The sequence below is a fragment of the Eptatretus burgeri genome, chromosome 1 (genome assembly GCF_056783735.1).
Source record: "Eptatretus burgeri isolate ZD-2024b chromosome 1, Ebu_testis_v1, whole genome shotgun sequence".
Classification (NCBI taxonomy): Eukaryota; Metazoa; Chordata; class Myxini; order Myxiniformes; family Myxinidae; genus Eptatretus; species Eptatretus burgeri.
In genome coordinates this window covers 78,779,006-78,796,957 of record NC_140961.1, presented here as the reverse complement: position 1 = coordinate 78,796,957, position 17,952 = coordinate 78,779,006, and the positions used below count along the sequence as shown (strand labels likewise).

Genomic DNA, 17,952 nt, shown 5'->3' with positions numbered 1-17,952 from the left:
TCCGATTTTGGAAATTCTTCCGAGAAAAAAAGTTGATGTCATAATATCGCCACTAATGGAAATCGCCAAAACCATTATCTCTGAAACTAGGCAAACTGTTTGAATTTTGTTTATGGGAATCCAGCCGGCCATTAGCATAGATAATTTATCGCAAACCTCATACATCACAATGACGTCATCTTCGTTTTTATGACGTCATCATTAAGAGGACGGGGATCTTAGCTCATTCGAGCTTGTTTATGAAGTTGAGGGATGAATTTTTCAAAGATAACCTGCAGCTGTGTGTTAGACTTGGTGGAGAGAAAGTGGGAATGTATCCACTGCTTGATTGACGAAGCAAGTGTCCTTGTGTAACAGGACCATGGGAGAGTGACTGTTCATGTGGAATATTTTGTTTGGGGTACTTGTGTTGGTTGGAATCATTTTATTAAATGATGTTTTGTTTGTGTAATTGCTTCCCTCATCTTTGGAGTGTTTATTTGTTGTTTATTTTTGTTTTTTCATCTCCAGTTCCAGCAACTGTTAGTGGTCTGAATTGTACATCGAACAAGGTTCAAAACAAGACCACACTCGACGTGGCTTGGGAATCCGCGGATGGAGATAAAACAGGATATAATATTACGTGCACAGCTTTCCATGATACAAATGACACAAAGTATAACAACACGAAGAATGAAAATATAACGTTTTATGATCTCACACCTGGGAGGATGTACAACATCAGCGTTTTCACAATCAGTGGGGATTTGGAAAACCAAGACCCAGCCACCACTACAGGACAAACAGGTGGGAATTGTGGACTGTGGAGTACCAACAAGACAAATGGATTGTTGATTTGGTGACTCTCTTCACTTTGATCTCTACGAGGTGTGTGTGTGTGGTGTGTGTTGTGTGTTGTGTGTTGTGTGTTGTGTGTTGTGTGTTGTGTGTTGTGTGTTGTGTGTTTTTGTGTGTGTTTGTGTGTTTGTGTGTTTGTGTGTTGTGTGTTTTTGTGTGTGTTTGTGTGTGTTTGTGTGTTTGTGTGTCTGCATGCTTGGTTACACGGGTACTGTGGTCGCAAATTTTCATCCTGTATGTTGGAGGTTTTCATTTTTAACCTTAGCAGTGTACAAGGGATCACATTTTCCTTTGTCTTCGTGACTGTTCCTGAAGCAATTGGTTATTTTATTTGACTCGGTGTGCTTTCTCTTTGTGAGTTTCAAAGAAAAATATATTTGATAACACTCAATTTCTGAGCCGTTCATGATGTTGACGTGTTTTCTCAATTTCAGAGCCAATTTTTTTTCCACCTGTCACATGATGTGTGTGTATGTGTGTTGTGTTCAAAAGGTATAACATATTCTCTGCTAACTCCCTGACCCCCACCATCCTCATTACTCCACCCCTCTCTTTGTCTCATCCTCGCTCCACTCTCTCCTCATACAATGCAGCATTCTCCCACATCTCTCTCTCTCTCTCTCTCTCTCTCTCTGTCTCTGTCTCTGTCTCTGTCTCTGTCTCTCTGTCTCTGTCTCTCTGTCTCTCTGTCTCTCTGTCTCTCTGTCTCACTGTCTCTCTGTCTCTCTGTCTCTCTGTCTCTCTGTCTCTCTGTCTCTCTGTCTCTCTGTCTCTCTGTCTCTCTGTCTCTCTGTCTCTCTGTCTCTCTGTCTCTCTGTCTCTCTGTCTCTCTGTCTCTCTGTCTCTCTGTCTCTCTGTCTCTCTGTCTCTCTGTCTCTCTGTCTCTCTGTCTCTCTGTCTCTCTGTCTCTCTGTCTCTCTGTCTCTCCGTCTCTCCGTCTCTCTTTCTCTCTTTCTCTCTGTCTCTGTCTCTCCGTCTCCCCGTCTCTGTCTCTGTCTCTCCGTCTCCCCGTCTCTGTCTCTGTCTCTCCGTCTCCCCGTCTCTGTCTCTGTCTCTCCGTCTCCCCGTCTCTGTCTCTGTCTCTCCGTCTCCCCGTCTCTGTCTCTGTCTCTCCGTCTTGCTCTGTCTCTTGCTCTGTCTCTCCGTCTCTCCGTCTCTCCGTCTCTCCGTCTCTCCGTCTCTCCGTCTCTCCGTCTCTCCGTCTCTCCGTCTCTCCGTCTCTCCGTCTCTCCGTCTCTCCGTCTCTCCGTCTTGCTCTTGCTCTCTATCTTTCTGTCTCTGAACATATCCGAATCTCCCCACGTATCTGGGTGGTTATGTCTGGACAGTAGTTATCTCTGGACGTGCCCAGAGGGTTGTTATGTCTGGATGAGCCCTCCCCTCACACTACCCGATCTTGCCCTTTTCTCATGCTGCCTTCGCTTGCCCACCCCTTGCGCTGCCTTCCCTTGCCCTGTCCTCACGTTGCCTTCCCTTGCCCTCCCCTCACGCTGCCTTCCCTTGCCCTCCCCTCACGCTGCCTTCCTTTGCCCTCCCCTCATGCTGCCTTCCCTTGCCCGCCCTTCATGTTGCCTTCCCTTGCCCTCCCCTCATGCTGCCTTCCCTTGCCTTCCCATCACGCTGCCTTCCCTTGCCCTTCCCTCATGCTGCCTTCACTTGCTCTCCCCTCACACTGCCTTCATGTGCCCACCCCTCACATTGCCGTCCCTTTCTGCACCCTTCCTCGCTCCCTCCTGCCTTCCTCACTCCCCCACCCCACCTCGCTTGCTCCCCCTCCCTCTTCTCTCCCTCCTCTCTCCCTCCCCTCCTCCTTACCCCCCCCCCTTAATATGCCTGCCAGAGAAGCGATGGGTTGTATTTGCCAGTAAGATAATAATCAGTTATCATTCAAGTTCATGAATATGGATATGACTTAAACATTATGGTCCAAATGGCCTCTTACTGATTTAATTATATTCCTTGGGTGAAAATCATCTCTGTTACATTATGTCTCTTGTTTTTCTTTGAATACATCTGCTTGGTTGCATCTGTACTTATGATCTCAATTTTTTTACACACATCAGTGGACAGCAAAGATTGTTTTTATCTCTGCTCTGAGAGATTGCATCTGCATCACATCATTCAGCATGACCTGCTTTGTTTTCGACTGATGCTCAGGTCAGGTCAGGTCAGGTCAGGGATGGGAGCATGTGCCACAACAGCGCGTCGCTGCGTTCACTTTCCGCCGGTACTCCAGGAGCCTCCGTCTGGCCTTCCCCCAGGCAGATGCCAGGCCCATCCCCATCTCCTTGAGATGCTGGTCACCTGCTGCAACCACGAGGCACGTGGTCGGCCCATTGGCCTCCTCCACTCACGAGACTCCCTCGCTGAGAGAATCTGGTGAGCAGGGTCAGCGTTAGGAAAACGAGCCACATGTCCATACTGCCGCAACTGACGCTCACGGACCATGCAGGTAACAAATCTCATCCGAGTCTCTCTCAGCAACCGCTCGTTGCACACAAAATCTGACCAGCGATAGCCAAGGATTCTCCGAAGAGACCTGGTACCAAAGGAATTAAGTCTCCGATCCTTGGTCAGAGTCCAAGTCTCGCATCCATAGAGCAAGACTGGAAGTACCTAGGACCTGAAGACTCGGACTTTCATCCTCCCGCACAGGCAGCGCCACACCTCATGATCCAGTGAATCCATGACTCCCCAGGCCCGACCCAGACGTCTATTTACCTCTGACTCACAGCCAGCAGAGACATGAACATCACTGCCAAGGTAAGTGAATCTCTCCACGACCTCAACATCCTCACCACAAGCAGACACAGACAGGACAGCAGCATCCAAGATGTCATTGAAAGCCTGGATCTTAGTTTTGACCCAAGAAACCCGTAATCCCAGTGGCTCCGACTCCTCGTTCAGCACCTCGAGGGCCCCCAAAAGGATATCTAAAGTCTCCGCAAAGATGACTGCATCATCTGCGAAATCAAGGTCAGAGATCTTGACATTCCCAAACCATGCACCGCAGCTTGATCTCTCCGACATCCTCCCTAAAATCCAGTCCATACAAGTGCTGAAAAGTGTGGGGGCCAGTACACATCCCTGACGAACTCCAGTAACAACTGGAAATAAGTCAGAGATGGTACTACCATACTTTACAGCACTCTCAGTACCAGAGTAGAGTTCAGACATCAGATCGATCAGTTTTGGTGGCACCCCACGAAAACCAAGAATCCTCCAGAGGACATCCCGATTCACTGAATCGAACACTTTACAGAGATCAACATAGGCTGCAAGCAGCCCTTGCCGAAACTCTCGTCTGCGTTCGGTGAGGACACGAAGAGCAAGGATACGGTCAATCGTTGACCTCTTTGGTGTAAAGCCTGACTGCTCTGGGTGCTGGTGCTCAAGCAGATGGTGGCGAACCCTATCAAGAATTATCCGAGCAAAGACCTTGCCCGGCACTGAGAGCAGCGTCACCCCTCGGTAGTTGTTGCAGTCTTGGCGATCACCCTTCCCTTTCCAGAGAGGGACAACAAGGTCCCTCTTCCAATCAGTGAGGATGATGCCTGTGTTCCAGGTAGAGCACAAAACTGCATGTAACGACACGAGTGCAGCATTTCCACCAGCCTTGAGAAGTTCAGCATGGACGCCACAGATCCTTGGAGCTTTACCCCGTTTCAACCGGTTCACCGCAGCCCGTGTTTCCACAAGTGAAGGTGGACCACAATTGATTGGAGGGTCAGCAACAGGGATTGTAACACCATTGACGTCAAACTCAACAGCTGGTGGATCAGCCTGGTGCAACCGCTCAAAGTAACCAGCCCAGCGGGCCTTCACTTCAGACTCCTCTGTTAAGAGCCTACCACTCTCTGCTCTAACTGCAGTGCTCCGAGGGATGGGCTTGGATGAACGCAATGCGCGAATTCCCCTGTAAGCGGGACGAGAATCACCTGTCCACAGGTAATGCTCTACCCCCTCACAGATTCCTCGCATATAGGCCTCCTTTTCCACCCTTAGTGCACGTACAGTTTTACGCCTCAGCTCCCTGAACAGCTCAGCTCTGCCATTCAGCCTGGCCCTGCGACTCTGGTCAATGGTATCCAGTGTCCCTTGAGCGACAAAATTCTTCTTTGACCTGTGGTAAGTTCCACGACATCCACCGGCAACATCAAGGACGGTGGTCTTGAAGGTAATCCATAACTCTTCAGGACCCCCCAAAGCACCCAGACACCCCAAATGTCCACTCAGCCTGTTCGCAAACTCCTCAGCTACTCTCTCATCCTTGAGCTTGCCAACATCCAGCCAAGGCTGGGATGGTACCATTCTCCAGGATTTAAGGTGCAGCTTTAGAGTTGCTACAACAAGCCGGTGGTCAGTATTGAGGAACTGAGCACTCCGGTAGACCCTGCAGTTCTGGATCATCCTCCAGCGACCGTCAACGAGGACATGGTCAATCTCCTTTGCCACACCGCTAGCGTTGGAATGCCAAGTCCAGCGATGAGCTTGTGGGCGCTGAAACCATGAACCAGCCACCCTAAGTCCATGACTTCTTGCAAAGTCAAGGAACTTAGTGCTATTCTGATTCATAGTTGCTGACCCATGGGGACCAACACACATCTCATAACCATCCCTATAAGTTCCAGTCAATGCATTGAAATCCCCCAAGACTAGAAGTGTATCTCGTCTGGGGCACTGATCAACCACAGACTCGAGTGTGGCGTAGAATGTGTCCTTCACGGTGAGGTCACTCGCCTCAGTCAGAGCATAGACAGAGACCAGGGAAATGACACCTCAGGAGTGACCAATCCTTAGTCTCATAATACGCTCGTTGACCGGTGTTACCTCAATTATCATTGGGGTCAGCTTATTGGACACAGCTACAGCAACTCCTTGGGAATGGTAACCATCAGATTGACCAGACCAATGGTAGGTGTAACCACCCACCATTATCTCGCTGCAATCCGGTCTCCGAACCTCAGAGAGTGCTCCAAACGCTTGAGCTCAGATGATAACAGACAGGTGGTCATCCTCTCTGAGGGATAGGACATTCCAGGCACCCACCCGAAGGGACCGCCTCAGGTTAACCCAAGGAGACCGCCGTCTGGTGGACGACACCTCAGCACCACTCCGACACACTCTCCCGCAATGTGACCCAGGGAGGTTACCCCGTGGTTTCTCTCCTTCCATCAAAGATTGGGGGTCCCGAAGGCTTTGCCCCAATCCCGCCATCCGGTGAGCTGCCCTGTGAAGGGAAGCTGCACAGGAGGTACTCCCACGGAGTGGGTTTTCAGATTTTTTTGTGTTTGTGTTTTGCGGAATGAAGGGTTTTACAGTGAAGTGCAAACCCTGCCACCAACCTCCTAATAAAAAAGTAACCCAACTGCAGGAGGACATCCGCAGACACAGTTGGGCACTAGATATGGATGGCCGTTGGCTCACAAGGAGCTCCTCCGCCCTTTGACAGGTTTTGTTTTTAATCCTTTTGGGTGTCCATATCCAAATACCCTCCTCACCAGAAAACCTAGTGGGGGAGACGGTTTAGTCGCCGACAACCCGACCATGGAACAGGTTAGTACAGGTTTAGATGGTACCTGTAGCAGGTCACAGATCTGACCTGACCTGACCAGATGCAGCTTCTGATGCTCAATGATCGGTGAGGTTGGTGTTTGGACAGTGGGTGAGGGTTAGGGGAGTGGGAGGGGTGAGATTGTCAAATGTGAAATTTCCATTGAAGGAGACGACAAAAGAAAGGCCAGAAAGCCATGTTCCAAGGACATTGTGTGAGGCATGAGAGGATACCATGGTCCAATGAAAATTGCTCATTGAATCGTATCATTCACACTCCACTGGTGGACACAATGCTGATTGCAGCAGGTAATCCAAGTTGTAGTTCAAGGGGATTGGATATGGTGTCGGAGTGCTGCCAAATGGCCACCCCCTCTTTAAAGAATGATATTTTTATCCTTCCAGGAAGACCATCCCTGTCGTGTTCTGTACTGCTGGGTGTACTTTGCGTGATTTGGTAATGTCCAGTAAATCTTAATTTTACATTTTTCCTTCTAGAAATGGAGAACTTTTCTTTCTGATGAGATGATTTTTTTTTTTTGGAAGTTATGGGGCAGACTCTTTCATCTTTAATCTTTTTATGGGGCAGAGGATAATCTTTTTGAGATTTGAATCTATCCACTGCTTGAACGACAAATCAAGTGTCCTTGTCTATCAGGACAATGGGAGAGTCATGGTTCATGTGGAATATCCTGGATGGGGGAACTTGTGTTGAGTGGAATCATTTTATGAAATAATGTTTTGTTTGTTTCATCACTTCCCTGATGTTTACATTTTTTGTGTTTGTGTTGTTTTTTTCGTGTTCAGTTCCAGCAACTGTCCATGGCCTGAGTTGTACTCCGAACAAGGTTAACAACTTGACCACGATCAACGTGCGTTGGGAACCCGCGGAAGGAGACAGTACACTATACAACATTACGTACATGGCAAAATATTACATCGACACAAAGTGGGACACCACAAGCAATGAAGACATGATGATTTATAACCTCACGCCTGGAAGGATATACAGTATAATCGTTTTCACAATCAGTAGTGATTTGAAAAGCCAAAACCCAGCCATCACTACATGCCAAACAGGTGGGAATCGTACCAACAAGAGTTGACTCTGCCTGGTATATTTTACTTTGTTCCTTCATATGAACGTTTGTGATTTTTATGGTTTGTTTAGGCCTTTAAACTTGCACTTCAAAAAGAAAACTCTCTTGGCAGGAGAGCTTGTTTCGTCGCATTCTCACCTGCAAGCATTCTGGAGCTAAATTACTTCCCTTGTGGAATACATTCAGTCGTTAAAAGACCATTGCCATTTGGGGAACATCTGCCAACAGCACCCTGACTTGCCACCCTTTGGGCTCTGGGCTCTGTCCTCAAAACCCAGTCCAGTTCCTGTGTGAGTGAAAGGATTGTGAACGTGGCACCCACCACCAAGTGTTCTCTGTTTCTGTGCCTTGATAATAATTTATTTATTCTCTTTCTTTCATCCCAAGGTCTTTCATTTTGTTGTCTCATCTTGTTGCAGTCAATTATTTGTTTTTCTTAAGAACACAATCATGTCTTCCTGGTCCCGCATGGTTCTTGTTGTTGTTTCATATGCAGCCTGTGGCTGCTGATTGCATCATTTCCAGAAGCACGGCTGCGCCACTGTTGCAGTGCCCCTGTTACCAGTAAGCTGGTACTCATTTGCCGACCTCAGAAGGATGACAGGCTTTGTCAACCCACCAGGTGTTATTATCAACGGCATGACAGGGGCTTGAACTCCACAGCCGAAGATGTTAAACTAGCTACCTTAACTGTTAAGCCAACACCAGGTGCCTCACTATTAAAACCATTTCGGTATATTGATCTTTTCTGTGGGGTTTTAATTGAGTTAATTGTAATTTGGATAATGACCGTGTTTCGTCATGCTCTTTAAAACAGGAGCATCCAACACCACTGGGGTGCCCCCATGGAAAATTGATTCACTCCGAAGCCAGCCATTCACAAAGCGACTGCTCCGGCATCTCAACGCCTGACTGATTAACGGTTGAGGTGAGGGGATGTAAACACGATATTTAGTGGTCAAGAGTGGAATTTTAGACGTGGATTTGAATCACACTCCAATATTTTGTTGTCACGAGCATGACCCACTTCCCTATGGATAATTTAGGAATTCTGTGCGAAAGTGCATTTGGTGTTTTTTTTTGTTTTTTTTGAAAGAAGTTCTTTTTCTGAATCAAAGTGTGTGCAACATGGCAGATGAGGCAACATGTGACATTGAACACGAGGTCGACTTGGGTGAGACGAGTGGAGAGGAGATTAGCTTTGGTACCTTCCTCCTACCACTCGTTCTCTCTCCTCCCCCGGTTTGGGGAGCAGGGTTCAGGGGACATGTTTACCTGACCCAGACTGTGATGGTGGAGTTGAAAGTGGATTTGGGAGCACTGATAGTACAGTGGACACACGGAATTAAATATTGGGGAAAAAGAGGTTAAAAAATGGAAATTACCTGGAGCCCCATCGGCATTGTGTGAATGTTGCCTTGCATCGCAAACAGATCATTTGGGAGACAGAGCAGAGTACAGAGCAGCACTCAGCGGGTTAGTGCTGGTTGAGACACAATTTACTGAATTGGATTATCTGTGGAATTCTGGAGTGTGATTGAACCCCCATGGTGTGAGGAACTGCACCAGTGGAGGCGTGGATAGACCCCGCAGGGTCTGGCCGGTGATTGCTGGCCACGTGGTATGTGAACTGGCACCCAGTGAAGTGCTATTAACCTGAGTGGGGGTTGATGGAGGGCGAGTTGGCGGTCAGAGTGTGCGCAGATGCACCAGCTCAGACAAGTGAAGACGTGCCTGTTGAGGTGGGTATGGCCACTCCCAAGACGTGCGCTCCAGGGTTGATAGAGGTGCATGGGCTGGTGTTGGTGGGGGTCGGATCAGGACCCAGGGTGTTCAGGTCGCCCCCTCAGGGGGTGGTCGAGTCACCCCTTGGGGTTGTGGACGGTGCTCGCATTAGTCAAGTTGGCTTTTGGCTTCGCCAGCTTGGCATTTGCACTCATCGACTTGGTGCCTGTGATATTCAAGTTAGCACCCATGGGGAGAAGGCTAATAAAGGAGTGCATCGTCACAGTAATAGAGAAGGCAAACTTAGTGGAAGGAGGCTGGAGCCCCAATTGACTGATTGTTTTAAAATCTGCTGAGGCATGCGAGGTCTTGCCCGCTAAGGCAAGCGAGGACGTGCCCGATGAGTCGATCGAGGCCACTCCCAAAGCGTGCACTCAGTGCTGATTGGGGTGTGTGGGCTGGTTCTGGTGAGGGTCAAATCAGGACCCGGGGTGTTCGGGCTGGTCCCCCAGGGGTCGATTCGGCCCTCAGGGTTGTGGACGGCTCTCAGATTTGCGAGCTTGGCACTTGCACTTGTCGACTCTGTGCCTATGGCATGCGAGTTGGCGCTTGCAGGAAGAGCAGAAGTTTCAAGGCCAACAATGGCTGCGAGGAAGGGAACAAGGGTCTGAGAGCCATCGGGCCATTTCCCGAAGTTGCGGTGCAGGACTGGCCTGGTGAATGGTCATGGTTGGTTGTTTTGGGTCGTGACCCACGGGGAGCCTTGTGGTGGTACTGTTGGACAACCCAACTTTTCTATGATGCAGCCTGAGCTATGGTCTCGGGCTCACATGGTCATCGGGCCCTGATGGGGGGGAGGAGGTGTCCTCATAGGTCCAAAGGTTTTCCCTCCTGATCACCTGGAGGAGGTGTGCCTGAGAGGAACATCAGGAGAAGGTGTGACTGGGCCGTGCTTTGCTGACAGTACCACCAAGGACCAGTAAGAGTCTGAGAAGGTCACCGCCTGGGCTGGTGGTTCAGTACCCTCTCCTTCAGGCTCCATGACAGCCCAGCATGTGGTGATCCGCCATGCTGGGCTGGTTTATGGATGCTGGTCACCCACGAGAACCAGTAGTGTGAGACCGCCACTGGATAACTAATTGGAGCACCTGTGGAATGCTCGTTGCTAAATTCAGAACATGATTGGGTGAGGCCAAATGGGGCCATCGTAAAACCTTCCACATGTAATGGTCCACTGCTATTAATGTGCTTTGATGTTTGGGACAAGAGCCCGAGGTTTGATTGGCTGTCTGGACCAGGGAAGAATGGATGCAACAAATGCTCCTTAGTATTGAACAACCTCACCAGTGATGATTTGGAAAAGTGGAAATAAATTGACCTTTTCCCACTGCCATGGCTCACCTGGTTTTGCTTTTGGAGTGTGCACCTGAGTTTGGGAATTTGTGCGAGTGATGGCAAGGGTGGCCATGAGGGCTTGCATGTGGAATGGGCGTCGAGGGTTAAAATCAGTACAAATATGACTCATTTGGAAATAAATGTGTTGTGTGAAAATTAAGAAAATAACATCCTTGGTGTCTGTGAGAAACACCATAATTTATGGCAGATGTAGGTAAAATAGAATGGCAGCGAAGTCGAGAGCATCGTGTGTGGAAGGTTTGTGGGTGGGGAAGAGGTATGTGTGTTCACAAAGGCTGCAATCCCTCAGGGGGAGAGAGAAGATGGATGTTCCACTCTGCTTGACCACCACCCCCCATCACCCCCCCTCCTCTTCTCCTGTCATTATCATAAAGGGATTCACTGCATAGACGGCCAGGTTTTTGTTGGCCTTGAGGCGGGAAGATCGTTAGTGACTACAGAACTAGGATATTTTGGCTGCCTTGGAAGGGTACACCTCCAGTAAAGATTATGTCATGGCTTTGCAGGGAGGAAAATGTTTGGAATTGTAGTGATCACTGTTCTAAGAATGTTCCACTTGGTCACGGGCAGCTCCAATCATGCAAGGAAGGGCAAGGAACCCATGAAATTGGTTAGAATATATTGTTGCAGGTTGGGGTCCAAGCATGGACGAGGTCTACAGGATGGTCGCTGGACCCACCACTCGCCCTCTAACCCTGAAGCCACGAGGCCACAGACAACTCCGCCGCCTGATAGGATGTTGTGCAACTGTAGATGCCAGTTTGGATAATTATTAGGGTTTAACAGGTGACATAATTAACAGGTAACAGGGCCCTCATACCTTTAACATTGTGTTACCCCTTGGTGACATAATGACCACGACTAGGGATCGTGCCCTCAATGAGTATGCTCACCTGAGTACTTATTACGGCTGAGCGGAACTGAGTGCAGCGGTGGCTCATCGCAGAGCCATTTGGTGGGGCAAAAACGTCCCGTCTATCTATTACGTATACACTATCCCAGACCAATGAAACAAAGGACAACCGAGGCAGATTTGAAAGATGTTCATCAAACATAAACAGCAATTCGTTATTCATAAAGCAAGGCAATCATCAAAGTACGTATATGCAAGCAAGCAAGCAAGAAAGCAAAGCTGGTATCTACAGGCAAGCAAAGAGATGGAAGAGCAGACTTTATCCCCTTTGCACTTGTGTTTGCAATTGAGATTGTATAAAGGGAAACCGCAAGACATGGCGCCATCATTCATCTCGGAAGTAGAAAGGAGGAGCAGAAAGAGACAGTTTGGAGTATTACTTCAATTGCGTTGGGCCATAGATTATAAGCAGGCGGGAGGGGCATGGGGGTGAGGTGTTGGGAGGTGGAGTGTCGGAAGCATGTGGTATGAGTGGAGCTGAAGCTGCATGACACACAAGGGACTTCACCATGCCCTTGGCTCATGGGCCGCCCTCCTCCGGCCTTGGCACAACTCATTCCTGCGCCTCGTATCCCAGCGCAGTCTCGTTCAACTTGACCCCCACTCTGGCGAGCAATATACAAGTGAGCAATCTGAGATGCATCGACAAAACAGCCCCAGACCAAGCCATGCCCTGGTCTTCATACATGCCACGCTGGGCGACTGTAACAATACATGGCACGTAACAATATTTTGAATTGCGACTTTGGCTCATCTGACCATTTGGAGCAGGTCGGTGACATCTATTCAGGAACATGATCAATAATTGGGGTTTTTGTTTGGAAATGTTAAATTGTTTAATAAGGTAGGTCTTTGTGTTATTGTTGGTTGTGATGTCTTCCCTCCCAGCTCAGGAACACCGGGAAACCGCAAAGGGAGCGGGGAATTGATATTTTTGGAAATGTTTGCATTTTTACATTTGGGATTTTATGATTATGTAACAAAGTGGGTGGAATGATAGGTAAGATCATTTATATTTGACCTCACCTTCCACGACCTTCTCTGATTTATTGGTAAGATAATGAGTGATTGTTTAAATTTTGAGGCCTAACCCTTTGGTGACTGGCAAGAGCTCAAGGCCCAGGGGAAGTTTAAAGATTTATTGTATCCTTCTGTAAACACCATTCCTGTAGTTTGATTAACCTCGCCGAAGGAGAGGGTATTGCATTTGGGTCTTTGTTTGTTTGTCTGTCTGTTTGTCCGCACAGAACTTTCGTGTTTTTCACCACAACCACTTGTCGGATTGAGACAAAATATATAGGTGCCCCGACTCATGCAGAATGTTTTAATCATAATGATGACATCATAGGTCACGTGGTGTGGCGGCCATGTTGGAAAAACAGAAAAACTTTGGACCTCTGTATCTCTGAAACCACACCAAGGAAAAAATTGAAACTTGGCACATGACAAGTAGTGCTCTTGGGAATGTGATTTTTTTTTTTTGAGGCATCATAGCTACCTTTGTTATGACGTCATAATTGCATATGTTGAATGCTACATCTGATCAGTATGAAAATCATTTTTTTATTCAATTACGTTGTGTTTCTGTAATTGCTTCCCTGATGTTTAATGTGTTTATTTGTTTGTGTTTTTTTATCTACAGTTCCAGCAACTGTCCATGGCCTGAACTGTACTCCGAACAAGGATAATCGCACAACTGTGCTTGACGTGTTTTGGGAACCTGTGGATGGAGACTGCACAGGATATCATATTTTATGCCAAGCCTCAAATACTGATGATGACAGTTATTCTGGAGACTCATATAATCATCATTTTACATGTCGTGAACTCACACCTGGAAGGATGTACATCGTCAGCGTTTTCACCATCAGTGGTGATTTCTCAAGCCGAAGCACCTTTTCATTTGGACAAACAGGTGGGAGTTGTGGAATACTGTACAAATAAGAGGGATTGCTTTGCTTGCCGTATGTCCCTAACAGGGGGGTGGTGGACTGTGAGTGGTGGTTGTGGTGGTGTTGGGGGGGGGGGGTTTCTTGTGTCTATAACCTGACCCTGGGTACTGTCAACACGAATGAAAAATTTTGGGATTGGGCCAGCCCTGTTTTTTTCTCTGATTTTCAGATGTACATTACATACATACATACATACTATTGTGGGCATACATACATACTATTGTGGGCCAGGGGTCAGTGGCGAGAACGACCACGAGGTGGGGAAAGTTATGTCATCTCCACCAGAATCCCCTGAATTGTAGGCCGTCGCTCTCGGATAACTCCGTAAGTCGGCGGGTCGCTGAACCGACCGTGGACGCCAATATCTCAACCGCGTAGCACAGGGTCTTTTTGTCGAGAACCAATTTACCAAATTAACTACGCGATTTCGACTACTAGGGAACTACGCCCTCGGCACGTCTTGCTCAAACTGGGTCACTATCATCGGCGGTAGAATTCCAACTACCGACAACTAACTCCGGTTCGTGTGCAGTCGAGCAGAACTGCCAAAGCCGTGCCTGCGAGGATGAGCAGATTATCGGGTATAAAAACCTGCCTAAACTCAGATCCGAACCATGCTGGACCAATGCAAGAAAGGACGGAAACAAACTGGGAACATTTCTACAATTGTTTTATTCACAAATAAAAAAGACACAGGGCAAGACTTATCGCGGATATGCAAGCAACAATTTACAATGATGGAAAACACTTAAAAATTCTACTTATAAGATGGGCCCACACACTCAGATGATTTATTGAAAGATCCCGGCAGCCAGAGAGGGAGAGACGAGCTGGGGGTCGCAGTTCACATGGGTACCTGCACGTTGAAGGGAGGGAGTGCTCTTCGGTGCAGCACCTGCTATTGGTCATGTGGCTCGCCCCACAGTCACACGCGTGGGGCTCGTGTCCGTGGAGGAAACCGAGCGGGGCAGTCGGAGTCCCAGAGCGGAGATCAGGGTCGCAGACGGGACCCAGGAAAACTCCACGAACACCAGCAAAATGTAGAGCGCACACCAACCAACTTGTTTCTCCAAAAGAACGCTTGTTCCTCCTCCAAGAGACTTACTCAGAACCAACGACCGAACCCCCTCAGAACTCTCGCTGAGGATGGTGTCGTAACTTTTATGGACCTCCCTGAATGGGGCGGGGGCTCAGTGGAACAGACGTCGCTGTCTGCCCTGATTGGACGGGGCTCCCATGGGTCCGCTCTTTTAGGGTGGGGTTTCGGCCATGTTGGGAAAACCCCGCCCCCACTCCACGCGTGCCCATACTCGTCCAAAAGAAATTACAAAGTTTGTGGAAGCGGAGAAGGAACTGCCAGAGGTTCTGCCTCGGACAGCGAGACGCCGGCTAGGCGAGTGACGCGGTTGTTCAGTGGTGTTGTCGGTTTGTTTGTTGGATGGTCTTAGATGGTTTGTTGGATGGTTAGTTGGATGTAATAACCTACCTAAAGGAACATCGCAACGCACACCTTTGATTCTCCCACTCGACAAAAGGAAGGGACCTGTCTCACATGTACTTGACGGAATAACTGACCTTCGGGACATCTGTATGTTTGAATACATGTGGTTTCCAGATCCGTAACAATGCATTTGATTTTAAGATACACATACTGGCCTGCAATCACTCCCTTCCAAAGTTTTCACATTTTGATGCCCCCTGAGCTTACTTCGAGATGCTTTCAGATCAAACTCAAAATATAGAGTCTTCACAAACAACTCCAAAGTGATAAAGCTAAAAAGTGCAGATAAAATGTGAATAATAAGTTAGATTAACAGAGAAAATCAGATGTTTCTCAGTTGCATAAGTATTCAAACCCTTTGCTGGATTAACCCGAAATGACTTCAGGAGCAAATCATAGGTTTTACCTGTATGTAATCACTAGTTGAACTGAAAAATTAAGATCCCCCAATTATCTAAAGAGATTTAAGGTGCCACTCACTTGGTCAAACCAACAAGGCAGACATGAAGAACAAGGAGCTTTCCAAAGAAGACAGACATCAAATGGTAAAGAAGCACCATTCAGAAGAGGGTTATGAGAAGATTTTAAAATCACTCATTATTCCTTTGAGTACGGTGCAATCCATCATTAAGAAGTGGAAGACGTATCGTACCACCCAGACTCGACCCAGATCAGGTTGCCCATCCATGCTCAGCAGTCGAGCAAGCAGGAAACTGTTTTGCGTTGTCACTGTAAATCCAACAATGACTGAAAGATCTGCAAGGCCCTATGTCCGAGAACAATATCCTGTTCCCTTCACAAAGCTGGCCATTCCTGAAAAAGACATCTAAAAGGTCGTATGCAGTTATTGAGAAAGCATCTTAATGATACTGCAGCCATGCGGAGAAAAGTTTGTGGTCAGATAAGACAAAAATATGGCCTGTGGGCCCTGGTCAGTTCCGACTTCATCGATATTGGATATACTCGTACGTGCCCGTAAAAAAAAAAGGAAAAAAATAATAAATAAATATTCAAACCGCGAGCAAGAAACAACAACCACACATGCCGTTTCTTCAGTCTTCAGTCATGCCCGAATGTGCGTGGCCTGGAAGTTCGCATATTATTCGCAGTTACGATTATTCGCAATTTAGTTTTAATGCACAAATATTCAATTAGCGCCAACGTATTTTACCTTTTCGCAATGTCATCGTAAGGAAAAACAAAAAGAGAAGAGAGAAAAAAATTACTTCCTGGTTCGGAGCACACCAGCTCACTCTGATGTTACCAAAATTTATGCAGCGTCTAATATGAAAACGATCATACCTTGGGGCATTGTGTTTATCGAAAATGCGCATAAGAAATCGAGAAATTATTCGAATACACGAAGTCATCACTCTCCGGAATCCCATACGTTGTAACCCGTAATGGGGAACGCGACTGAGCTTCCCTTCCCCATCAGCCATGCCCACGCAACAACGTATCTTGTCATTGGTTTGGTAAATTAATGGCCATAACTTGGGAGGCACTTGCCCGATTAATATCAAACCTTGAAAAGGCACATCCTCAGGTCCCCAGCAATACACCTGGCAAGTTTCAATTCGATCGGACCAGTGGTTGTCGAGAAACAGCGGTCAGAGACACACACAGATTGCTGGAATTATAGATAGATTCATTAACATTCATTGTTTTTATTCTCGCCCTCATGAACTTCATACTCATTAAGACTCATTATAATTATCTTTCTTCCTGGGGAAAAATGCAGAAAATTTTTTTAAAACGCTGCGATAAGGTGTAGACATTGTTCCATAGAAGCATAATACTATACAAAAAGCAAAAACTACGAATAGTCTCCGAGTTTTAGGACTTTGAAGATTAGTTGATTAGACTAATTAACTCAGTCAATTGGTGATAAATCTGAAATTTTATTGTGGGAGGTTCTGCGGCATCACCCCAACTATCAACCCCCCGAGTTTCAAGTCATTCTGACCACAGGTTGCAGAATAATGATCGAAAGATTGATTGTGGACAGACAGATCGACAGACATGGACCCCCATTTTATGTCACTTCCTTCGGAACTCACTAGAAATTGAACATTTTGGTCTAAATTCAAAGCACAACGTCTGGTGCAGCCGAACACTGCACATCACCCAATTAACACCATCTCTACTATCAAGCATGTTGGTGGCAGCATCATGTTATGGGGCTGGTTTTCAAGGGACTGGCAAGCTTGTCAGGATAGAAGGAAAGAATTATTTCATTTATCTCACAATTGTTACATCACTTGGTTAAAATATTTTCATGCAAAAACTGTTTTTACAAATCTTTAAGTAAATTACCAATTGTGTTGGGACAGTGAGAACATTTATGTAGCAAATTTGCAATTTCCAAGGAATGACACGAACAATGGAGGATTCCCATTTTGTAGCTGGCTTTGTTACATGGTACCATATGTGATGGTCAGTCCCAATGTCCTCCCGGCTGATGGAAGGGCCGAGAATTTCAAGACACTGAACCCGATCCAGTGACTGAACGTGGAAATAGATACATTGGCTTGTTTATCATTTCTTATGGAGCAATAAGGTGAGGATTTTTCAGGATTAAAGGACATGTACCTTTTATCAGACCAGCATCCTTCCTACTATGAAGTTGAAATTGGTCACTGGTTTGACACCAATACAAATTTATATTATGGACTCTCATTATCAAAAAGCTAAATATATCAAACAAATAGTTTCAAATGGAACACCTCACCACCATTAGAGCATTTAAATTGGATCAGATGTGGCAATAAATGCAAATTGTTGCTCCCAGATTGTTGACTCGATGAGAGGAGACGCCATTTGCATTTTGCCATTTCCATCCCTACCCTAATTAGAATCCCGTGCAGGCAAAGGCAACTTGCTATTCCAATCAATTCCAGATCAAGAGAGAATGATTCGTCTGTTGAGTGATTGATAGGGGGTAATGTACGACAC

The 17,952-nt window shown here is 47.0% G+C and overlaps 1 protein-coding gene across 11 annotated transcripts in view; it reads left to right on the top strand.

The window, feature by feature from the left end:
• Nucleotides 1-17,952, top strand: part of LOC147034806 (receptor-type tyrosine-protein phosphatase beta-like) — a 133,635-nt gene that overhangs the window by 31,408 nt on the left and 84,275 nt on the right. For 9 of the 11 annotated variants that reach the window (XM_085889739.1, XM_085889788.1, XM_085889771.1 and 6 more), the window contains 3 exons: nt 511-786; nt 7,198-7,470; nt 13,187-13,459. In XM_085889739.1, the coding sequence (XP_085745865.1) occupies nt 511-786; nt 7,198-7,470; nt 13,187-13,459 (822 nt within the window). The remainder of the gene's footprint in view (nt 1-510; nt 787-7,197; nt 7,471-13,186; nt 13,460-17,952) is intronic. The other 2 variants (XM_085889746.1, XM_085889778.1) reach the window with 2 other exon arrangements.